At 34.4% G+C, this 22,528-nt stretch overlaps 2 protein-coding genes across 2 annotated transcripts in view; one reads left to right on the forward strand and one right to left on the reverse strand.

Annotated features, from left to right (window-relative positions):
- Positions 1-87: 87 nt before the first annotated feature.
- On the reverse strand, positions 88-9,691 carry LOC128242747 (NEDD4-binding protein 1-like). Its single transcript, XM_052960017.1, has 6 exons — positions 9,319-9,691; positions 6,040-7,856; positions 5,568-5,804; positions 5,045-5,152; positions 4,560-4,670; positions 88-3,645 (listed from the first exon to the last, which is right to left on the reverse strand). Exons 1-6 carry the CDS (start codon positions 9,541-9,543, stop codon positions 3,189-3,191), a joined length of 2,955 nt encoding a protein of 984 aa, XP_052815977.1. The 5' UTR covers positions 9,544-9,691; the 3' UTR covers positions 88-3,188.
- The window catches only part of LOC128242749 (probable tRNA N6-adenosine threonylcarbamoyltransferase), a 44,587-nt gene continuing 31,750 nt past the window's right edge, over positions 9,692-22,528 (forward strand). The window contains exons 1-8 of the mRNA XM_052960020.1: positions 9,692-9,833; positions 12,819-12,946; positions 14,432-14,551; positions 16,251-16,352; positions 16,887-16,960; positions 17,176-17,271; positions 19,612-19,661; positions 22,380-22,458. Coding sequence (XP_052815980.1) covers positions 12,832-12,946; positions 14,432-14,551; positions 16,251-16,352; positions 16,887-16,960; positions 17,176-17,271; positions 19,612-19,661; positions 22,380-22,458 — 636 coding nt within the window. The 5' untranslated portion in view covers positions 9,692-9,833; positions 12,819-12,831. The remainder of the gene's footprint in view (positions 9,834-12,818; positions 12,947-14,431; positions 14,552-16,250; positions 16,353-16,886; positions 16,961-17,175; positions 17,272-19,611; positions 19,662-22,379; positions 22,459-22,528) is intronic.

Genomic DNA, 22,528 nt, shown 5'->3' on the forward strand with positions numbered 1-22,528 from the left:
TGAATGTGTAGTTTGGGACAATAAAATAATTAAGTATTCAAGTGTTTAAGTTATTTGTATTTTTAAGTAGAATCTTCTAATCCAAGGACAAATCCCATCCCTGACTTCATAACTGTATGTAAGGTTAATATTCAAAGCTCTTCATCCTGCATTAAATTATGTACATATCAAAAGCACAGCTTATTCAACTAAGAAGATTTGTCATAATTTTAGTTTTATTACAACATTTCCCTAACATAACAAATCACATATAAACAATATACATGTAAGTAGTTTAAAACAATGAATTCTCATTAAAAACATATATACAGTATATTATAAAAACAAACTGGCAAATTGTAAAGCTATAAAATTCATGTACATGTTATCTAAGAATAAATGTGAAATTCATCTGTTTCCCTGATTCATTTCTTCTGAAAATGTCAATGAAACTGAATAGAAGTAGTTTTATGTTCATCTGTAATGATTATGTTAATTAATATACACAGGAAGGCTAATTGTTTCCAGATACCTGGACATCAGGGCTTTTTCTGCCCATTTTGGGGAAAATACCCTTGACATTTTGGGAAATTTTGATTCGGGAAATATGCCTAAATTCGGAATTTTTTAAGTTAAAAGAACAAGCTTTTCAGTCTCCAGCAAATGAGAAAATTTTTAAATATTAATTTCTTTTCCCTTTTAAAAGACATGAAAAGGGTGAAATGTCAATCCTTGGGTGTAAATATCTATTGCAATAATTCATGACAGATAATATTGCATACTGATCTCTGAATGTGATGAAAATCAATGATTTCTGAATTCAATTACAGTCGAAACTCGATGGCTCGATATTCTAGGGACCGGCCAAAGTGCTTCGAGCCTCTAGAATATCGAGCCAAGCGGGATTGCTTACAGAATGTTATTTTTTCATTTGTTACATAAAGTCTTATTTTCCTTGTTTGTTATTGGTTACGCTATCTCCGCAAGAGAAGGAAGAGTATTTATTGGGCATAATTCGCACCCTCAATTTCGTAAAATGACTTTATCGATTATTAGAAAATATCATTTTATTTTTTTATTTATAATAAAAATACATTTATGCGGAAACAAGCAATTGTAAACAGTGGGTAACATAAACATAGCTGAAAAGTTATATCAAAATGCATAGTAATTTAGGGATGGATAACAATTAGAGACAGAACTTAAATTGATGGCATGTTTATTCAAACTGTTAAACCATTTAAATTCGATAATAATTATAGTATCAGTCAAGCAATTTTAATCCATTGACACCTTGTGCTAATTGAAGCCAATCAAACAAATCAAGGTGCAAGATTCTTAACTGAACCCGCGAAAATGACATCGACCCAAGCAAACAAATCGAAGTGTGAAATACTTGTTTGGGACCACGAAAACGACTTTGAGCGTGGAGAAATATCGACCCTCAAGATATCGAGCCATCCGATCGCAATTTATATAAACAAAGAGTAAATAAAAATCGGTCCTTTTAATTTGGTTCGAGCCAACGAGGATATCGAGCCATGAGATATCGAGCCAACGAGTTTCGACTGTATCTCCAAAACTTTCCATAACATAATTTATAAGAATGTTGAATGAAACAGTACACGTAAAAATACTTCTATTTAAAAAATTATATATTTTTAGTCAGAACTATGGGTACTATAGGAAAAGGCCTGGACATACATGATAACCAGAATGTTTTGAGCAAATTGTGAAACCTAAAATGAAAGTGCTGCAGAGCGAATGCAAATCCTAAAGTGATTTTGATTGAGAAAGGGGCATAACTCAGTAATTATTGAAGCCAGAGTTACTGACCCTGCTGTAAATGTGTGTGTTTTCTCTGGCAACATGTGTATCAGGTTTCATTTGAATATCTTGGCACTGTTTTTTAGTTATGGCGAAGGATAAGGCTTTTGTATGTGCCACTCTAAACTTCTGTTAATTCCTAAAAACTCAACAAATGGCATTTCAATATAACAAATACAACGGAATTCACAAAAACCCGCAACAGATTAAAGGTTGCATACAAATGGCAGTCACTTTTGCGTACATGTGAAACACTTGTATAAAACAATATCTAAACAAATGGACTACACTGTAGTTATTATGTGAAATTTAATTTTATGACATACCACAGACATATAAACTCTGTGTATATATACAAACAAAAGTGATGTAATGGACAGTCAACATATTAAATTACTCCAGTTAAACACAATGTCTAACATTTTCTGTCAAATTCATAATGTTCAAGTTCATCACAGCCCAACACAATATGCTCCTTTCTCCCCCTTTCCCTTTTTAAAACTTGGCTAAAACCCTCCATATTGTGAGCATGACAGTTATATTGCAGATTTCTTAAAATATTGCGTGCTACAGGTTATTTTGCAACATCTACAATTAAGTATTTATATAAAATGAGCTATACATGTATACAAATTATGGCAAACAGAGGAACATTTTCCCTCTTAAAATTGCTTTTTACTGTTCTTTTTTAACATTTTCTATATTTAATAAGAAAGACAAAAATATGTTTTGAATTAAGTGGCAAAAATTTCCAAATGAGTTTTTTCCAAAATATGAGTGCAAACCTCATTCATGTTTCCTCAGGGCTATTCAATTAAACATATTACCCCCAGGGGAAAGGCACTTTTATATTATGCCAACCCCCTACAGAAGCAAATTTACATTTTTTGGGTCCAATAAAGTGAAAAAGACACCCACCCATATACTATTCAAATAATTGCATTCCCCACTGGGGGTTATATGTTTTCCTAGAATTACCCTCAGTTGGACAAAGGGTATTTCTAAACAAATATCAAATCAGATTGATTTATCTTGCTACACATGAATGTTGTCATTGGAAACTGTATTCTTATTATCATGTCAATATCTTAAATTTTTATTGAGACAGAGTTATGACAAAAGGTTATAATTTTGCTCGACCCTTCCACTGATATCAACATTTTTACACACATGGTCAGGTAAATCTGACATGGGAACCACATGAAAGCTTACAATAAAAGCAGGGTTCTTAATAAGTTTCAGTTGAACCGTCTCAAAAAGTAAAGAAATGGACTAGCTACTACTTATTGGACAAAAATTTGACCCGGCTTAATTGCCAGTCGAATCTAGCCGGCCACCAGAGCTTATTGAGAGTGCTTTAAACACAAAACATTCAAAGAAGGCTATGACAGAGTTTCATCCAGCACACTCATACAGTAATTGGCCAGCCTTGTGAGATCAGTTTCCCGGGCGTGGTTGGATAGCACTTTCTTAATGGTTTCATCCTGACTTTCCTCCGGGAACAGCACTTTCAAGTCCTTCTGTAACTGGTCTGTTTCCCTGTCTGTTCTGAGTTCTCCCCTCACACTTTGTCCATGACTTTTAAACGGGCTTCTTGCCTGACGCTGACTAGCCTCCATAGGCCCGTCAGTTTCTTCTTGGTTATTGTCAACCTGCTGTTGTTGTATCCTCTGTCCCTGATATGGTTGTCTGTAGCCTGGACCGTAGTCCTGACCATAATTATCCCCCTTAGTATAATGTCCTTGACCTTGATTTTGACCTTGACCTTGCTGGTTATAGTTTCCTCTTTGGTTATATTGCTTGTAATTTTGACGTGGCTGATAAAATCCATGGAAATGCCTGAAAATGATGAAAGTAGCACTGTGACAGTATTAAATGTACAATGTATATCAACATTGCTGAACTGGTGTTATATCAACTGTTTAACATTTCAACCTTTGAGAAGTAAGATATTTGCTGCCAAATGGATTACATCCTATTGTATTATAAACGCTGTAAACAATGGCAAAAACAAGATGTATATAACGTCCTTACAGCCGTTAACAGAAGCCACGTATATACATATTACTTTTACAAAATAGGCCTTTCTTACGGGCTGGTGGGCTGAGTTCTTTAAAATACAACAATAATGCATGAAAAAGCTGCTGCAAAGTGCTTTCATGAAAATAAGTATTTTGCAATATTAAAATACAGAACATGTTTTTGAAAAATTACCAAGTATTCATGGCAAAAAAATGGTCAAACTTGTCGGAAGGCATTTAAACATTATGTACATTTGAAAACATGCCAATGAATTTTGGAGACAAAATTATCTTTCAAGGGTGGGGAGGGGGTATGTGTGTGATATGAAATACGAAAATATGCATGTACATGAAGAAATTTGGATGCATCTTACTACATTCTTACATTTTTCAATGACATGTTCATGATCTGTCTGATATATGTATAAAATATTAGTATTTGTCACTTAATTTCTTTTGTGAAAATTACTAACTTACAATTAGGTTTGCTTCCTTTTAATTGTAATCATTAAAAACATGTAAATGATAACAACAATATAAAATACCAAAAGTGCTGAATTATAACATTCAGTAAGTTTCTTAAGTTTGCAGCTATGAGCTATTAATTTGTGCTGTTTTCCAACCAAGATCTCATTCATAGACATTTCAAACAATATTCCTAGCCAGTTAAATACAAACTTAAGTCAATATAAGGCGTAATATTATCATAAGTAATAGGTAACCAGTAATTACCTGGGTGTGTCCTGTGTTACAGTAAGGAACTGGTCGAGACAGGGACCATCTCTTCCTAGGGGGTCATTGGGCGGCATAAACCGATCACGCACAAAACTGTACATCAGTAGTCTGCAATGAAATACAAAATGTACACAAACATCCCTATTGTAAAGAATTCATCATGGCATGGCCAAACCCTGCAATGTGTAGGAACTCATCGAAGCTCAACTGACAACAACCGATGGGGACATGGTCTTGGCACTGTCAGTGAAAACTAAGCAGGATCTCACAAGGGTTTAAACAGGATTACAAGCACTCGGCTTCACAATTGTTCCAACATTCATCAAGTCACTCAAAGATAAACATACCAGCCTCATCACAGCCAGCATCTGAAGTCCAGCACAACAAATCAATATCAGAAGAAAGGAGATTGTTTTCCATATTTTCTGGATTTAATTACATTCTAACAAAGCGGCCTGACCCAGCTATGATGGTATGTGTACCTGGTTTCAATGATTGTTTTCCACGTGGCCTTCTCCGTCATGAGGTCCCGGTACTGGTCGTTGGACACGATGATGGCATCCTCCGCCTCAGCAAGCTCTACCACGAACCTAAGAAGATCAATTACTGAGTTGTCTGAGGTTTTGGTACATCGTATTCTTCATGATAATTACCATATAAAAACAGAACATTGGCAATTTATGGCAGCCATCTTGTATGCCATCTTGGATTTCTCAGTTCGCACCTCGCATTGGCAATTTATGCCAACAGCCAACAGTTCTATATGCTACAGACTGTACCAAAATATTTTGGTACACAACATTGCTTGTTCTACTTTTGTGGCCACCTACTCCTTAAATAAGTTATAAGTACATGCATTATTTTAAGTTTTTTTCTGATCTGTTCATTGTATGTGTTAAGCCTATTTTCAAGATACATGGTTACATCAGAAATATAAGCAGGATTAAAACATTCTTAATTATGCCCTTCTTAAAGCAGAAATTGGAAATCCTGTTACGGACATACCTGTCATCATAGGCAGCAACCAGTTTTCTTCCAATACGTCGGGACGGGGTGAAGACCATAGTTCCATCCTCTTTCAGTTCCTTCAGAATATGCTGATCCACTATCATATTCTCCGGGCTCGGATGACAGTTACGCCAGTTCGGAACAAACACAGTGATCTTTTGATGACCACGTTGCTTGAAGTAGTCGACACACACCTGGATACCCTTACAGGAAAACTCCTTGCCATTTCCATGCCTATGATGTAACACAGCTTAAGGTTACATGTACATGCGTATGCTACAACATTCTTATGAAGTTTAGCACAAATGATATTATAGTACTATGTAAACAATATCTCAAACTGGTGAACTAAACATTCTTGCTTGTAAGATTGACATTATTAACAGATAAAAAGAATAACCCTTTATTATTTTTTTATAACCACAGACTACTTAACATAAATAAACTGATGATAAATAAAGAGCCTTACGTCATTGCAACATTGGAGCCATCAATGACTATGTATCTGAGTTCTGCTGGTTTCACGACTCCCTGAGGAGCCTCTACCCTTGCCTGACCCACAACATTGACAGGGTTCACGACCTGCATGGGTTTCTGGTACTGTCTTTGCCCTTTACCTGGAGACCCAAACTGAGCCCGACCAGGTGAACCATATCTCTTATTCCCCTGAGCTACTTCCGAATAGCTGTTGCCCCTCTGGGTTGGTTTATTGGGTGTGTTTTGTGAACTGTGCCATCCCTGAGGGTTTTGACCTCGACCTTTTCCATATTGCAGAGACATTTGCTGTTCCTGCTGTTGGTTACCAGCTGACTGAGATCTATTTTTCCTGTTATTTGGCGTTCTGAATTCATCCAGTTCAGAGGCATTATTTTCACCAGTTATTTTCCCACTGTCATCATCAGACCATATTCTTAGCCTACACGTCTGCTCCATGTCATTTGAGAATGTACTATTCTCACATACAGCCATTGGGGCACATTCCCCTGAACTACTCTGCTGTTTGTTCTTTTTCTGCTTCCCTCTCCTCTTCTTTTTACCTTTACTTTCTATTTGATTTTCTGCCTGTCCTTGCTTCTCAAAATTTAGTTTTAAGAGCTTCTGTCTTTCTGCATTTCTCCTTTTTAACTCTTCAATGTCACAAGTATCATCTTCTTGAAAGAAATCCATCATCAGTCTTTCCTTGTAAGTTTCTGGTAATGTTGTCTGCTCACTCTTACTGCTGTCAGCTGCTGATGCACCTTTGACAGTGTTGGAAACCTCTTCTGTACTTTTTTCCTTGGTAAAATACTCAATGGTTTCACCTTCAATGATCACGTCATCACCACTAGTGTCAAGTTCATGGTTTGTATTATCAGCAACTGTTGAATCATTCCCTGTCTGCTGCTTTACAATATTCAACAAATCAAAAAAATCTGATGGTCTTGTTTTTTCATCGATCATATTCAAAGCATGGTTAACATCTTGATCATTAAAACCTAAATTAAGTCCAAAAGATCTCAAATATTCTTGCTGTTCATTTAATGCCTGGTCAGCTTTTGCTGTGTCTGGGGTTTCAGACTTTTGTGACTTGGACAAACTAGTAGAACCTAGTTTTCGACTTATCTCAAGCACATCAGTAGTTGGTTTAATGTCTGGGGTTTCAGACTTTTGTGACTTGGACAAACTAGTAGAACCTAGTTTTCGACTTATCTCAAGCACATCAGTAGTTGGTTTAATGTCATACTCATCACATGTTTTAAAGCTTTCGGAGCTATCAGGTTCATCATCATAAATTTTCACTTGAAATGTCTGTGAGAAATCTTTGCCACCATCTTTACCATCAGAAAACAAGTCATCATCATCAATGTCATTATCTTCATCTTCCAGGCAATTAACCAGCACTCTCTGGACTGCAGCACTTGTCTCTTTGTAATCATCTACGCTGCAAATACCATCACTGTGGTTTGACAAAGCCCTCTGGAGTTGGTCTGACAATCTCTTCTTAGTGTTACCTTTCAAAGGTGATATTTCAATAACACCACCATCAGTTTGTTCATCTGTCACTTCTCCACTTCTTTCTTTCACAGCGGAGCCGGCCAACTCTTCAATTTCTGATAATGCTAAGGTTACTGCAAGTTCAGTTCCTGATATTTCAAACTCAGCAATTTTCTCTAAAGGTCTGATAAATGCATTTGTTTTAGCTTCAATATATTCCAGCGTCTGTGGATCTGTGAGTTCTTTCAGAGCAGACTGAGGGAACTCCACAACTTTCCTTTCACCTGGATTGCAAATTGCCTGGATGTAATTCTGAAATGAAAACAAGGAATAAAAAAACAAACAACATAATGAATGGTATTGTACAATGTTGGCATGACCAGGATATATATTACATTAACCTATAATACCTGTACCATGTATAATAAAATTATATCAAAATGGATTAAACAAAAGCACCGCTTATAATGTCTCTGTCAAAAACTTTCAAAACACTGTTCCATTAGAAAATTAAAATCTTTCAAATTTAATACTTTTAAACTAATGAATATTAGAGTTTGCTGCAGCCTCATGATATGATATGATATATAATTAGTAAAGAAAATGGCAAAATGATGCTTTCATATGTTTAATCACTTTTTAGCATTTCACCCACATGCAATAGATTGTTGAGAGAATAGTGTCATTTAGGGATAATTTGAACAGTTACGTTTCCCTGTAAAGCCACATCTCATTACAGTATCTAAACGACTAGTCTAAAATAATAGACGTGTTGTACGGGATTCTTCCAATCCCTAACGTCTAAACGGGAATGTGCAAAAAACGGGGGTGTTTTAAAAATATTGAAATTGTTTTAAGTGAAGTATTTTATGGTTGAAATTGATCATAAAGAGTTACATTCATATTTTACCATGTAAGTGAAATGTTATTTTGCACTAAACAAGCATTTAATGCATTAAAACAAGTTGTTTACCTTTCCAATAAAACGAAAGTTGACTGACACAGACAACAATTATGCGAAGGGGAACAACTCGATACAATCGTAATAACTCGGCCTCCTCCGACAAAACTTCGAGATAGACCTCGTTATACAATCGTAACAACTCGGCCATGGCCGAAATGTTCCGAGCGATTTAAAACTGTGCCCTTAAAGCCTTGCAGGTGTCCTTCATGTATATATCGGTTATGTTTTGACAGGATGAAATGAAGAAAAGCCGTCAAACTCATAATTATAAGTTGGATATTTATTTTTTGTATACGGAACTAATATAAAATAACATTATCTGGTAATATTTCTTGTTTTTATGATATTTTATAGACGCTATATGCTTTAACCCGGAATCCTGATCGGAACAACTACCCACTTTTGATACTAAACAATTTGTACGTGAAGGATTTGCCATATCAAAAATCTAAAAAAAATCCGTCAACGTACAATTATTTGGACTACTAAACGACATGAAAAACGCAATAAAAACAAGTATTATAATACCCTTGCTAACAAAGTTGTTATAAAGTGGCTAATATCAAAATAAACTGTGAATAGCTATTAGCTACTGATATCATAAAATTCAGGATCATTGACAGTGCTTTAGTAGAATTTCACTGGGCTATATTCGCCATAGCCATGGAAATTGAAGCCAGAAGTATGGCAAATCCAAGTATGGTAATAATAGGTTATATTCTTATTGTGTGTATGAAATCAGAGATACTTATTCTTTCTCAGCACTGGATACAATGTCAATTTATAATAAAATTATAATGTGACACTGACCTTCGCGTTTCGTTTGTCCACATGTTCTCCGAACACAAGAATCCACTGTCCTCCTTCACATTTTGCATCAAGCTGAATCTGAACTGGGTACATTCTCTCGATTTTGTCCTTATACTTTTTAACAATACTGATGTCATTCTTATTGTTGACAAAAAATTCATCTTTGTCCCTTTTGGCCTTCTTTCTTTTGAATTTTGGAACAAACTTTGCTGTATTGGATGACATTTTTGGGAAACGTCAGCTCTTCTATAATTCAATTTAATAAATGAAAACAAGATGTAAACAGTTATAAGCTTATGAGATCATTTGACTAAAAATAGGCTTTGGATATTTCACAAAACGAAATTGGATTTCCTATTTTTTTATCGTAATATTTGTTGTTGTGAAAATTGCAAACATGATGTACTGAAATATTATTTTTTTGAAAAATATTGCAAACATTCGAACAACAACAAGAATTTGTACTGAAATATATTTGATATATATGTCCACTTGAGCATTCAATTCATCAAACAGTGAGCTTTTCTTTATGAATTATTATTGTTCTATTAACGTGTATGTATATTATCAATAACCTCACCTTTTAGTGGGTTTATTTGTACCTTTTATTACTGATGTATTTTCGGACATACATATTCGGATATAATAAGTCAAATACTGTATTGTTACTATTGTTTATATGGGTTGTATTATATACATAACTTCAGTAGACAACGAGTTAAATTGGATAACTTCCCTTTAATAATAAACTCTATTGCATGTACTGTTTATTAAGAATTGATGTTGTTCACTTGAATAGCACTAGTTTTGTTGAACACAGTGAACATTAAATTTTGTACATCTCACACCCATCCAAAAGTATACAATGTACAAATTGTTTTGACAACATTTTGGGGCCACTCAGTCTGACCTGGATTCTGTGTTAAAGCTTACCGGTATAACGTCTTTAATAAAAAATCATAACATTAACAAAAATCCATATTACCGTTAAATCTGGGAGTAGGATTTTGTTATTGGTCCCAGGTTATATGTTATTCCATATTAGTTCCGTGTACAAAACATCAATATCCAACGACCAATCCTGAGTGTAAGTTTATATTTTTGTTCCTTACTGTTAAAAACATAACAGTTTATAAGGGCACAGGTCTGCTGTTCACATATATGCAAATTTGTTGCCTGTGTCACAAGAAGTTATGTTTAACGAATTTAACGAAAGAGGTAAATGAACTAATGCTTATTTTGTGCAAAATACTTATGCAGTTATATGGAAAAATATGAATATCTTTTTACAAACTATTTCAGGCATCAAATACTTCTCTAAATACAATTTCAACATCCCTTTTAAACATCTATTATTTTAGAGTAGATGGACACTCAGAGAATGACTTTATTTCAAGATTCAATCACCAAGTTCTCTGAGATCCGTTGATATCATCAAAAATTTATTTATTTTACCAGATAATATAAGCTCATTTAGTTATTGCACCCACTACACTGCATTTACAGTATATATATCGGTACAATTTCAGTGTAGTACGTCTTTATAAGCGGCGACTTCAGAGTCTCTTTGACAATTTTTGTTTAAGCAACTATGAATGTCCATATGTTAGAAAAAATCCCTTAATGTGCATTATTGTGACTAAATTTCAATCATGAGAGAAGTAATCATATATATAGTAAATGATTTTTTTTTACCATATTGTCTCAGTCATATACCTTGTATAATTGGAATATCATTGTAATGCATCAGTATGCTGCTTTTTGCATGATTATTCAAGATTTCTGCTTTATTTTTAGCCGGATTTTTCATAAAAAAAATATGGGTTATTAACTTATAGAATTGCGAAAACCGGGCGGGTGGGCAAGCAGGCGGTTAATCCTGTGTTAAAGTTTTCATTTTATGTAATAAAATCAAGAGTTTTTATCCAATTGTTTTTAAATTTGGTATGTTATCTTGAATATATATGAATATGGGTCATCTCGGGTAAAAAAACTAGGTCACTAGGTCAAATCTTAAGAAGAAATATTTCACAGTAATAAATTCAACAATTTTTATCAAATCTTGATGAAACATTATCAGAATGTTTGTCTGCATTATATCTTGCATATTTTTTAATATGGGTCAACCCGGGTCAAAATCTAGTTCAAATCTTAGGAAATATATTTCCACATCATAAATTCATTTTTTTTTTTTTCATATCTTGATGAAACTTGGTCAGAATATTTGTCTGCATAATATCTTGCTTATTTTTTATATCGGTCAACCCGGGTCAACATAGGTCACTAGGTCAAATCTTAGGAAAATCTTTCCATGTCATAAATTCAACAATTTTTGTCCAATATTTATGAAACTGGGTCAGAATATTTGTCTGCATATTATCTAGAAAGTTCTTCAATATGGGTCATCCCTGGTCAAAATCTAGGTCACAAGATCAAATCTTAGGGGAAAGAATTCCATGGTCATAAAAATTAATTAATTTTTGTCAAATCTTTATGAAACTTGGTCAGAATATTTGTCTACATGTTGTCTTAAACATTTGTTAAACATTTGTGAATATGGGCAACCTCAGATCAACAACTAGGTCACTAGGTCAAATCTTAGGAAATATTTTCCCAATTTAAAAAAAAAATGAAATCTTAGATGATAAAGTGTGTCATTTAGGGTCAAAAACTAGGTCTCTGGTACAGATCTTATTGAAAAAGCTGATGTATTTATAAAATGTTCATTTTTCCTCACACAAATGGAATAGTTTCTGTTGATCAGGTTATTTGTATGAACAATATCTCCGATAAGTATAAATATGGGTCTTTTTGGTTAAAAATACTAGGTCACTAGCTCAAATCCTAGGTTTGCAAAATTGCATCGTCAAATAAAAAATCCGCCTTTAATGCGGCAACGTGGCATTGGCGTCTGGTTACCATTTTAACATTATAAACTAATTCAAAGCAAACACTCTGTGATAAGGAACAAGTATGTGTACTAGTTATCACCTAGGAACAGTAAAAGGAAATGTATTGCTTGTGTTTCATGAGCTAGTGCTATTTTATTCATTGAAGCCTGGCCAAGACTGTATGGATTCATTCATTGAGACAATGATTATGATATGACTTAAGATCCACTTACCTGAGTGTAACGAGTAACTATATTTCATGCAAAGTGGAAAAAAACACAACCTTTGGTTCGGGCTATTTGACCCAACCTACGAAATAAGCACCGACCCTACCATTTTTATAGTCAGTTGTTAATTGTTTTTAATATATGTACATTTTTTTCTTTTTCTTTTAAGTGTGTGTTGCAATAAAAATTATGTAGTTAAAAACCATTAAAGCTTTAAACAGAATATTACTTTAAGGTAGAAGCCTACCTACCTTTCCTGTTTTGGTAAAGGATTTAACCCTAACCAAACCATTATTTTTTCTAAATTGAAATTAAATAACGTTTGCAGTGAATGTCCTTTCCATTGCCGATTGTACATGTTATTCAAAACTCTTTTTTTTAGCTGACCTACAAAAATGGTGGTAGCCATAGGGTTTGAGGGGAGTGCCAATAAACTGGGAGTTGGCATTGTGAAGAATGGGGAGGTGCTGTCTAATCCCCGAGATACCTACATCACCCCACCTGGACAAGGTATAACTGATGACAGTATGGGGTTATTAGCTTACATAGAGAGATAGTGGTAGCTACGCTGGTATAGGGTTTGAGGAGAGCATGAAAAAAAATTGAAGTTGGCTTTCAGAGCCCCTTCAACCTCCTTTGCCGTAGCCGACATCCGACTTCTTCCCCAAGGGCCAGACCCTGTTTCTTTTTTCCCAAAATAGCCTCTGAAATGCCCCATTTTTTTAAATCTTTATGAAATGAAAATCTCATGATTCATTAAATGATGTTTCTAAGTGATATATTTACTGCTGTATTGCTATTTTTCTCCATTTGTTCCCAAAATTAAGAATAAAGTACCATGGTTGAGGTCTAATAAGGATGGGTATTATTGTTTACATCATAATCATTTCAGTCTGCTATATTTTATCAGTGTATTGTGATACATATCACAATATATTGTTGTTGTTGTTGTGTGTTAGACAATGCATGGAAATAAGTTTAGTTTTGATGTTTACATCATAATTACCACTGTTCGCAAATGAGCATAACATATTAGATGAATTGAATAATTGTGGCCTTAAGTCTGCCCAAATCTGACAAGTGAATTTTAAATCAAGTACAACATGTACATCTATAGCCTGTCGATCGATTTCCCATGAAAGCAAATCGGCTGCAGTCATCATCGATTTTGCACACACTTTAACTTATCATCATGAACTAACTACTAAAGAGGTGGGCTTATACCCCCACAATGCATTATAACATAAACAGTTTGCATTGGTTTTACATTGGTTACCAAACAATTAAATCCTAGCTTTAACTGACATGTCTGCTCGAAAGGATGGCATGGTTAGAAACAAATATCTTTTGAGTGCCAAAAGCCAATTGTTTAAAACTGCTTTTGGGTACAAATTGACTGACCTTTTACTATGCAAAATGACATTGTGAACATGAATCTATTAACTGATTTAGGAATACAATTTGCAAACAGTAGTATTTTAGTCTGCTTTAATAACCTAGATATATGATATATTATTTGTTAGGGCTTGCAAATTAAGAATGAAACATCTGTATTAGATTGTTAACAATCATTCTGCATCAGAAAAGCCTAAAAGTAACAACAAATATACTGCCTGCCTAGGTTCGAGGCCCACACTGTGCTTGTTTTGAAATGGCCTGTTACTGACCCATAAGTTAGTGTAATAATGAATACCTATTGCCATCCTGCCAGGGGCCCGGCATACAGGATACTATCTGGGAGTGCAGATGTTCATTAATCCTATCATATCTTCCTTTACATTTGAGGGGTGACACTATAATAATCAAACACCTTACTTATTAATTTAAGCGCCAGTACCGACGTCTGAAGCTTATAACTGATGGTGAATTTCAAAACAAAAGGTACGGTACCAATACCAGGATTAGAAATAATAATACATGTTATTATATTCTTGATGTATATAATTTAGAATATCTTCAAACCAAAGTGCTAATTCTCTGTTTTTTTATTGTCAGGATTTTTACCGCGTGACACGGCCAAGCACCATCAAGCTGTTGTTCTCGATGTTCTACAAAAGGCCCTCAAGCAGGCAAACCTCTCCCCAGAGGATATTGATGTCATATGCTACACTAAAGGTTACAGAACAACCAATTTTATTTTGCAGGGGAGGTGGGGTGTTCAACAGAAAATCGGTCTAATATTCGGCCCCATTCACAATTTGTTCACAGCAGTATATTTCTCTTTTTTTAAATGATATGGGTTTTTTTTTATTATGCTAAATTATTCATGTATTGAACTAGATACTGAAGTTCATGAGTATTGAAGTAACTTTTTTTAATCTTACAAGAAAATTCAGACAATGATGAAACTTCTGCTAAGAAATGAAAATAATCTGTGGGGTGAATGCCAGAAGATATCAAAACCTTCTATATTTTTAAGGGACTAGACACCAGATGATACACTTGTTAGAAAAAAAAATATTGTCAAAAACTTACATAAAATTGATATTGTCGTGTATAGTTTAAAATAATAGACGTGTTATACGGGATTCTTCCAATCCCTAACGACGTGAAGGATTTGCCATATCAAAAATCTAAAAAAAATACGTCAATTATTTGGACTACGTTGTGTACTGCGCCCTGAATCTTACTTACTAGGGATGCAATCGAATATTCGATCAAACGTTTGGTATTCGAATGTCAAAATCGGTATTCGAATATTCGAATAAAAAAGTTCAATAAAGAGAATAAAAACACCTACACCACTGTTGTGGTTTATAACATTTATTTGTCTTGTTTTTACAACGATTGGCCCCTAATGCCAGAGGTGTGAATGTGACGATACACTAAACACGCGTCATATGTCATTTAGGGACTTATCCTCGGGTACTATAAAAAGTCCCCCTACTTTTACAATATCTGGCTAGGAATCGGCTTTAACACCAATGTGTTGTCTTGGCTGCAAATAAGCTATATAACATACCTCAAATCCACATATTATTTTGATTTATTAATTTACTAGTTCCCAAGTTGGTTTGGGGTTTCCATAGTTATATTAAGTCAATTTAGAGGTCAATCACAGAAAAAGGCTGCACGTCCTACGGAAAGACCCTCCATTAGCGCAAAACTATTTGACTAAAAATTTATCTAACTTCACATTGTTTACAAATATAAAGGCAGCAGAATTGAAATTATTTGATATTATTGTTTGTTTGTTTGTAATGAATTGCTTATTTCTTCCTGAAAATGGAGAATTTCAAAAACTCATTTGGGGAAATTCAGGGTCCGCCGCACGTACTGGCTACAACAAATTACGGGATAAAAAATACCCCGGTTATTACTTTAGCGAATACTAATGGTATTTTACTACATCTTATAAAATATGTATTTCGGTTATCGAATATTCGAATATTCGATCGAAAGAATTACCGAATATTCGAATATCGAGTTTGCCATTCGTTTGCATCCCTATTACTTACTGATGTATCACATCGTTTATAACACATGTATTTTTCACATTTTTTCCCCCCTTTTTTTCCATTTTAAAATTTATTGGGTTTATCTATCATGTAAATCCCAGTTATTAAATTTAAAAATAACTCAGCTGAGACAGTGACAAAATAATCTTTTAATCATGTGAATTGATGTATTATCAACCTCAGTCATACTAGCTCGTATCGACAATTCTAGGCTTGCTTTGTGGAAATACTGTATTTGCCGATTTGGGGACCATCTGGTGTTTAGTCCCTTTAATGTTGATTGATAACTTCTGGCATAAACCCAACAAATTACTACATCTTGTTTGTATTGATATTCTAATCAATGTACCCCACAGGTCCAGGAATGGGAGCCCCGCTGGTGTCGACTGCTCTCGTGGCCCGGACTGTAGCCCAGCTCTGGAACAAACCCATTGTGGCTGTCAACCACTGTATTGGACGTATCCTTAGAGATTACCTAGATATTTAATGTATTATACATATATGAGGGGCAATTGTAAGGTTCTATCACACATTGTTCCACCCCTGTTGTGGCCATATTCTCCCACATTTCCCAATGTAACTTATGTGGTAACCATTTACATGTGGCGACCAAAACAGGACACTATGGTTGGGGTTTGAAGTCTAATTGACTAATTTCTATTAAATTTTCTTATAACTACCAGCATTTTAGATAACAGATTATCATTTGAGATTTTGTATTAATTTCTAAATGTGTACCGTACATCTCATTTTTGTCGGACATTTATGAGGGATTTTCATGTATTTCTTTGGTTGGGGTTTGAAGTCTAATTGACTAATTTCTATTAAATTTTCTTATAACTACCAGCATTTTAGATAACAGATTATCATTTGAGATTTTGTATTTATTTCTAAATGTGTACATCTCATTTTTGTCTGACATTCATGAGGGATTTTCATGTATTTCTTTTCACAAACTTTTGTTTTCAAGAAGTTTCTTGACAAACCATCAGACATAGAGATGGGAAGACTAGTGACAGGCGCTACCAACCCAACTGTGCTTTATGTGAGTGGCGGGAACACACAGGTATGTTGTTACATTACTAAAGTTACTGTACAATAAAATGATTAAATATAAAAAAATGTTCAAGATATTCACATGAAACCTAGTTACCATGACAACACTTGATCATATGTAGAAAGGTCCATAACTTTGGTATAAATATTGTCATGTTTATGATTCCCCTTGACCAAAGCTTCAATTTTTACCTTGGGAATAATGGTTGTTTTATTTATGATTAGGTGATAGCGTACCTCCAGCGACGATATAGAATATTTGGAGAAACCATCGATATAGCTGTCGGCAACTGTCTCGACCGGTTTGCAAGAGTCCTGAAGGTAAAGTTTGATTGACTTAGTTGTTAAGCCGGTTGTGCAATGAAATACAGTTGAACACCACTATTCTGAACATCGTTTATCCGAAATTATCACTATTTCGAAATTATTTTTCAGTCCCGATTTTATTCCTTCTTTGCTTAACTAAATTTTTAATCTATAATCCGAAATCGCTATTCTGAAAAATCGCTATTTAGAAGTAAAAATTGCGGTCCTGATTTGGTAATTCACACCTATTTATTAAGCCTTATTTCGAACTCAAACATCGCATAGTTTTTCACACCATACTGCGAATGCACTTGGGCATCGTCTTGAGGTGACAATGGAGCACAATATGCGCTTGTTGAAGAACGACATTGAGCACGCGTATGTTACAATCATCAATGTCAGAAAATGAGCGATTCATTTGGGTGATGTATAGTGTATGTAATTGCTGGTTAACACAACCTAAATATCATTCGAAAATGTCTTTCTCATCAGATTCGATTGCCGCTACCAAACAATCCGGAGAAGGCCCCGGTAACCAACTGTTTAATGTTGTTTTAATAAAGAATTGTAATAACAAATCATTTGTCAATTATTAAACAATAATTAACAAACATGTAAACAAAAGATCACTCAAACCGAATGTATCGTATTGGTAACGTGTAAACGACATTGCAATCTTTACAACTTGATATTTCATGTCATATATAATTAGCGTTCCCTGTCAATTTAAAAATGATTAATTCAAATTATCGCTCTTTCGAATAAATTTTTGGGTCCCTACAATTTCGGATTAACGTTGTTCAACTGTACATATTGAGCATAATTGTTTATATAGAAGATGTGTGTATGTTTTCTCAATTGACAGAATTCATACAAAACCTATCCCCAGTATTCATACAAAACTCCCCCAAACTCACTTCCTTATTGATAATTTTTTTGTTTTAAATATTAAATTTCTATTATAATTTTGGCATACCTCCATAGATTTATTATACCCCCACAAACGAAGTTTGAGGGGGTATATAGGAGTGAGCTTGTCGGTCGGTCTGTCTGTCGGTCGGTCGGTTGGTCGGTCTGTCGGTTTTCATGGTTTCCGGACGATAACTCATGAAAGGCTTGACAGATTTGAACATTTTTTGGTACACAGGTGTAACATCAGAAGATACACATCAAGTTCGATATTGGGGCTGGTGGGGCCAAGGTCAAGGTCACTGTTACTAAATATAGAAAAACGGTTTCCGGACGATAACTCATGAAAGGCTTGACAGATTTGAACATTTTTTGGTACGCAGGTGTAACATCAGAAGATACAGGTCAAGTTCGATATTGGGGCTGGTGGGGCCAAGGTCAAGGTCACTGTTACTAAAAAAAGAAAAACTGTTTCTGGACGATAACTCATGAAAGGCTCAACGGATTTGAACAATTTTTGGTTCACAGGTGTAACATCAGAAGATACAGATCAAGTTCGATATTGGGGCTGGTGGGGTCAAGGTCACTGTTACTAAAAATAGAAAAATGGTTTCCGGACGATAACTCATGAAAGGCTTGACAGATTTGAACATTTTTTGGTACACAGGTGTAACATCAGAAGATACAGGTCAAGTTTGATATTGGGGCTGGTGGGGCCAAGGTCAAGGTCACTGTTACTAAAAATAGAAAAATGGTTTCTGCTTCATAACTTTAATTAGGCATGAGATATTGTGATGAAACTTGCTGTATAGGCAGCCTCTGTGATGACAAAAAGTGATGTTACATGACGAGAAGTGTTGTTTCATGGCAAAAATGTGATGTTTCATGATGTTACATGGCAAAAAGTAATATTTTTGTGAAAACCTGCGTGGTTAACAGGATGTGACGCCATTCCTGTAATATTCCTTATGAGAAGACAAGCAACAAAAAATAGAATAAATGTGATGTCACTTTCTAATTTTTATATTTTTAAGCATTTTGAATAAAAGTTTTTGTAGTCTTTTTAAGATCTATAAAGGAGGTTTAGAAAGCTTGTTACACTTAGCTTATAATAAAAGACTGATAATATCGCTGTATGTCTGATTTTTCTATATATAAATAGAATTTCATAGCAACAAGCTAAAACTAGATTTGCCGAAAAGTATGCAAGTCAAATTCAGGAATAAAAATGACGCTGTCTAGTGGTCTATTGATGATGGACTAGATACTCAGCGACCCAGGTTTGATCCTCAGGTATGGCGGCTTATGTTTCACTGCGAAATTTCAATGTATATTTCCTGGAACATGTCTTTTTCTCATTTGTCTATATAATTTCTATTTCTATGGTCTATAAAATTGGATATATACACCTCCTCACCAGTCAATAATTGTATCATTTTGTTTCAGTTATCGAACGATCCAAGTCCAGGGTATAACATTGAACAGATGGCAAAAAGGTAAGTTTCAAAGAAAGTACAGTCACAGTGATAACCCATTAGCTCGATATCCTAGGGACCGGCCAAAATACTTTGAGCCTCACGAATATTGAACCAAGCAGAAATGCTTACATAGAGTAAAAAAATCAGTCCTTCACATCAAGTCCAAGCCAGGGAGGAAATCGAGTCAAGCAATATTGAGCCAATGGGTTGTGACTGTAATACATAAGGGTCTGATTGTTCAGAATTGTGTAAAAGTTAACAAAGCGACTAACAACATAGTTATTAAATATTCAATGATGGGCTAACATGTTTTAAAATGAACAATACCGTAAATGACTGGGTAAAAGACGATAGGGGGTATTAGACGCAGGGAAAATAATATGTGGAAAGTCCGAGAAAAAAACTTTTAATCTATGTTTTTGGTTAAAAGACGCATAGAAAAAATGTCAAAATCGTCCGGCATTTTCAGCCACCATGTTTGTTGACAGTGACAAAAAAATTTTTTTTCGTGAAAATGGCGAAGGTTATCTTTAAAACCATACAACCATACTGTCGAGAATGAAGTTATGTTATGCAAAAAAAATATTTTGACAGTGCCCAACTTTGCTTTTTTATATGTAAGTTTGATTATTGTTTAATTCAATTTATTATTCAAAATAATATTGAATACCGTAATTCACAAGAGTTCGGACACCATAAATTAATTATTTTTTTCGCTCTCCGAATACATAGAAAATTATCATTTTTACATTTTATTTACATGTTTGTTTAACCTGCCTTATTTCTTCATGGTTGCATTTTACCACTTATTAATTTATCCGTAGTAATCAATGGTCATAAACTTATTTATTACGCCTATAAGTGTAAATCCTTCATCAAGTTAATTAAAACACCATTTTATACATGCACTGAACTGAATAAACACATTCTATCAGCTTCAGATCAAAGAGTCACACTGTGTGACGTCACATAACTTACAGTTATACCCACGAGGATCTCGTGGAGAGCATGGACATTGCTATGCAGGATTAATGTATAACTGTACGATTATTGCTTCATATAGTCTATAAGTGTGGTACAAGTTTGAACGTTTATTGGCAGGTCGTTTTACAAACATGTCGATGTTTTCTTAATCCCTTGATTGCCCTTGTTGTTTGTTTAATCCTCAAATAAATATATCACACTTCCTTTTAAACAGGCAATAAATCGTTTAGGATGGGTAGTTACTAATTAAATTGTCACAGTGGTGTATACGGTTAGGTAATCTAGCCAGGCATTGAAAAGATAAAAATGAATAATCTTCGTCTGTGAAACTTGGTAACTATGAAAGTTATGATTGATGTCCTTTGGGTGTCCGAAAATTAGGTACGCAAAATCAATTATTTTGGGAAATAATTATGGGTGTCCAAATATTTAGAGTGTCCAAACTCTTAGGTGAATTACGGTAAATTTAATCGAAAAATATTTTTGTTGAAATTATAAATGTCTTACGATATACCGTATCCCGATCTTCAACTGCCGTTTTAACCCGTATATACTCGATCAATATGACGCAAGTAACATCCCTTTCTACATAAATCTAAACAAACTCTCGGCTTGAAATTGACCTCAGAAAAAAAGTTCAAAAAATTGTTACTGGGTATTATACGCAGGCATTTTTTTGCATCAAAATCTGAGGGAAAAAAGTGCGTCTAATACCCAGTCATTTACGGTTACAGCTGAAACGTTTGTCTCAAATCTTGTTAGAAATACAGCAGATCACAATTGTATACACTAAACTTTCAGATTAGTAATCATTTGAAAGTTGGCAACGATATTGTAAATAACGTTAACTTTAAAAAAAGTTCTGAACAATCGTCCCAATATCTTGTTAGTGCTTATTAACCTCTTAACAAAATTTATAACATGATTTATTTTACCGGTATTTAGGTGAAAAACTGTTACCATTATTTGCAGACATACAAAACAAAAGATCAACGACGCAGCATAAAAATGATGTAAAGGAAATTGTGTAGCTAATTGAAACAGTCATACGTGGTATTGTTGTAAAATATGTCCAGAGGATCCAAAACCAAGCGTCAAACTTTTTTTATCTTTCATTTGTTAATTCTCAAAAACAACAACAAAAAAACCTATGCTGTGATACAAGTAGACAATACAACAACATGTAAATTTGATATATTTTATTGATATTTAATCTGTTAAACAAATTTAATGTAAGGCAGGTGTTTTGCAAATATATGGCAGACAATAATTGTCTTAAAAGCGTTTTTTAGCGCGACTATTCGAAAATAAGGAGAGCTATAATACTCACCCAAGCGTTGGCGTCGGCGTCACACCTTGGTTAAGGTTTTGCATGCAAAGACCTTTAAGTCAATATATCTGTAAACCACATTTATGTTAATATCACAGCACATCATGTATTGCATTGAAATCTAATCTAACAGTGATCCATGCGTGTTTCGCCAAAACTGTTCAATCCTTGCACTGGAAAGCGGCGGAATAGTTGAGCGTGCTGTCTCTGTGACAGCTCTTGTTAGAAGTTAAAATAAGCTTTATGATGAAAAATATAAAAAACAAATTTTATAACAGTACGCGCAAATAAGTTAAACTTATAAAACATTACATGAAAAAGTTTGAAAAATCTTTCAGAAAACATAAAATGAATAATTTGAATGGTATGATGTGATTTTTATTACCTAGCATTATTTCCAATATCATATATGTATATTTCAGAGGAAGCAAGTTTCTGGAGCTGCCGTATGCTGTGAAAGGCATGGATGTCTCTTTCTCCGGGCTCCTGTCATTCATAGAAGTAAGCTGACTTTGATGGGTCTTTGTTTCTTTGTTAAAATCATCGGAGCTGTTTCAATGAAGAACTTCAG

The sequence above is a fragment of the Mya arenaria genome, chromosome 8 (genome assembly GCF_026914265.1).
Source record: "Mya arenaria isolate MELC-2E11 chromosome 8, ASM2691426v1".
Lineage (NCBI taxonomy): Eukaryota > Metazoa > Mollusca > Bivalvia > Myida > Myidae > Mya > Mya arenaria.

Excerpts from the sequence above, each read along its gene's own strand:
- LOC128242747 (XM_052960017.1), bottom strand. The coding sequence starts at position 9,543 with ATGTCATCCAATACAGCAAAGTTTGTTCCAAAATTCAAAAGAAAGAAG. Across the intron at positions 5,805-6,039 it reads GGCTCCAATGTTGCAATGAC|GCATGGAAATGGCAAGGAGT; the intron begins GTAAGGCTCTTT and ends GTTACATCATAG. Across the intron at positions 4,671-5,044 it reads AAAACAATCATTGAAACCAG|ACTACTGATGTACAGTTTTG; the intron begins GTACACATACCA and ends ATTTCATTGCAG.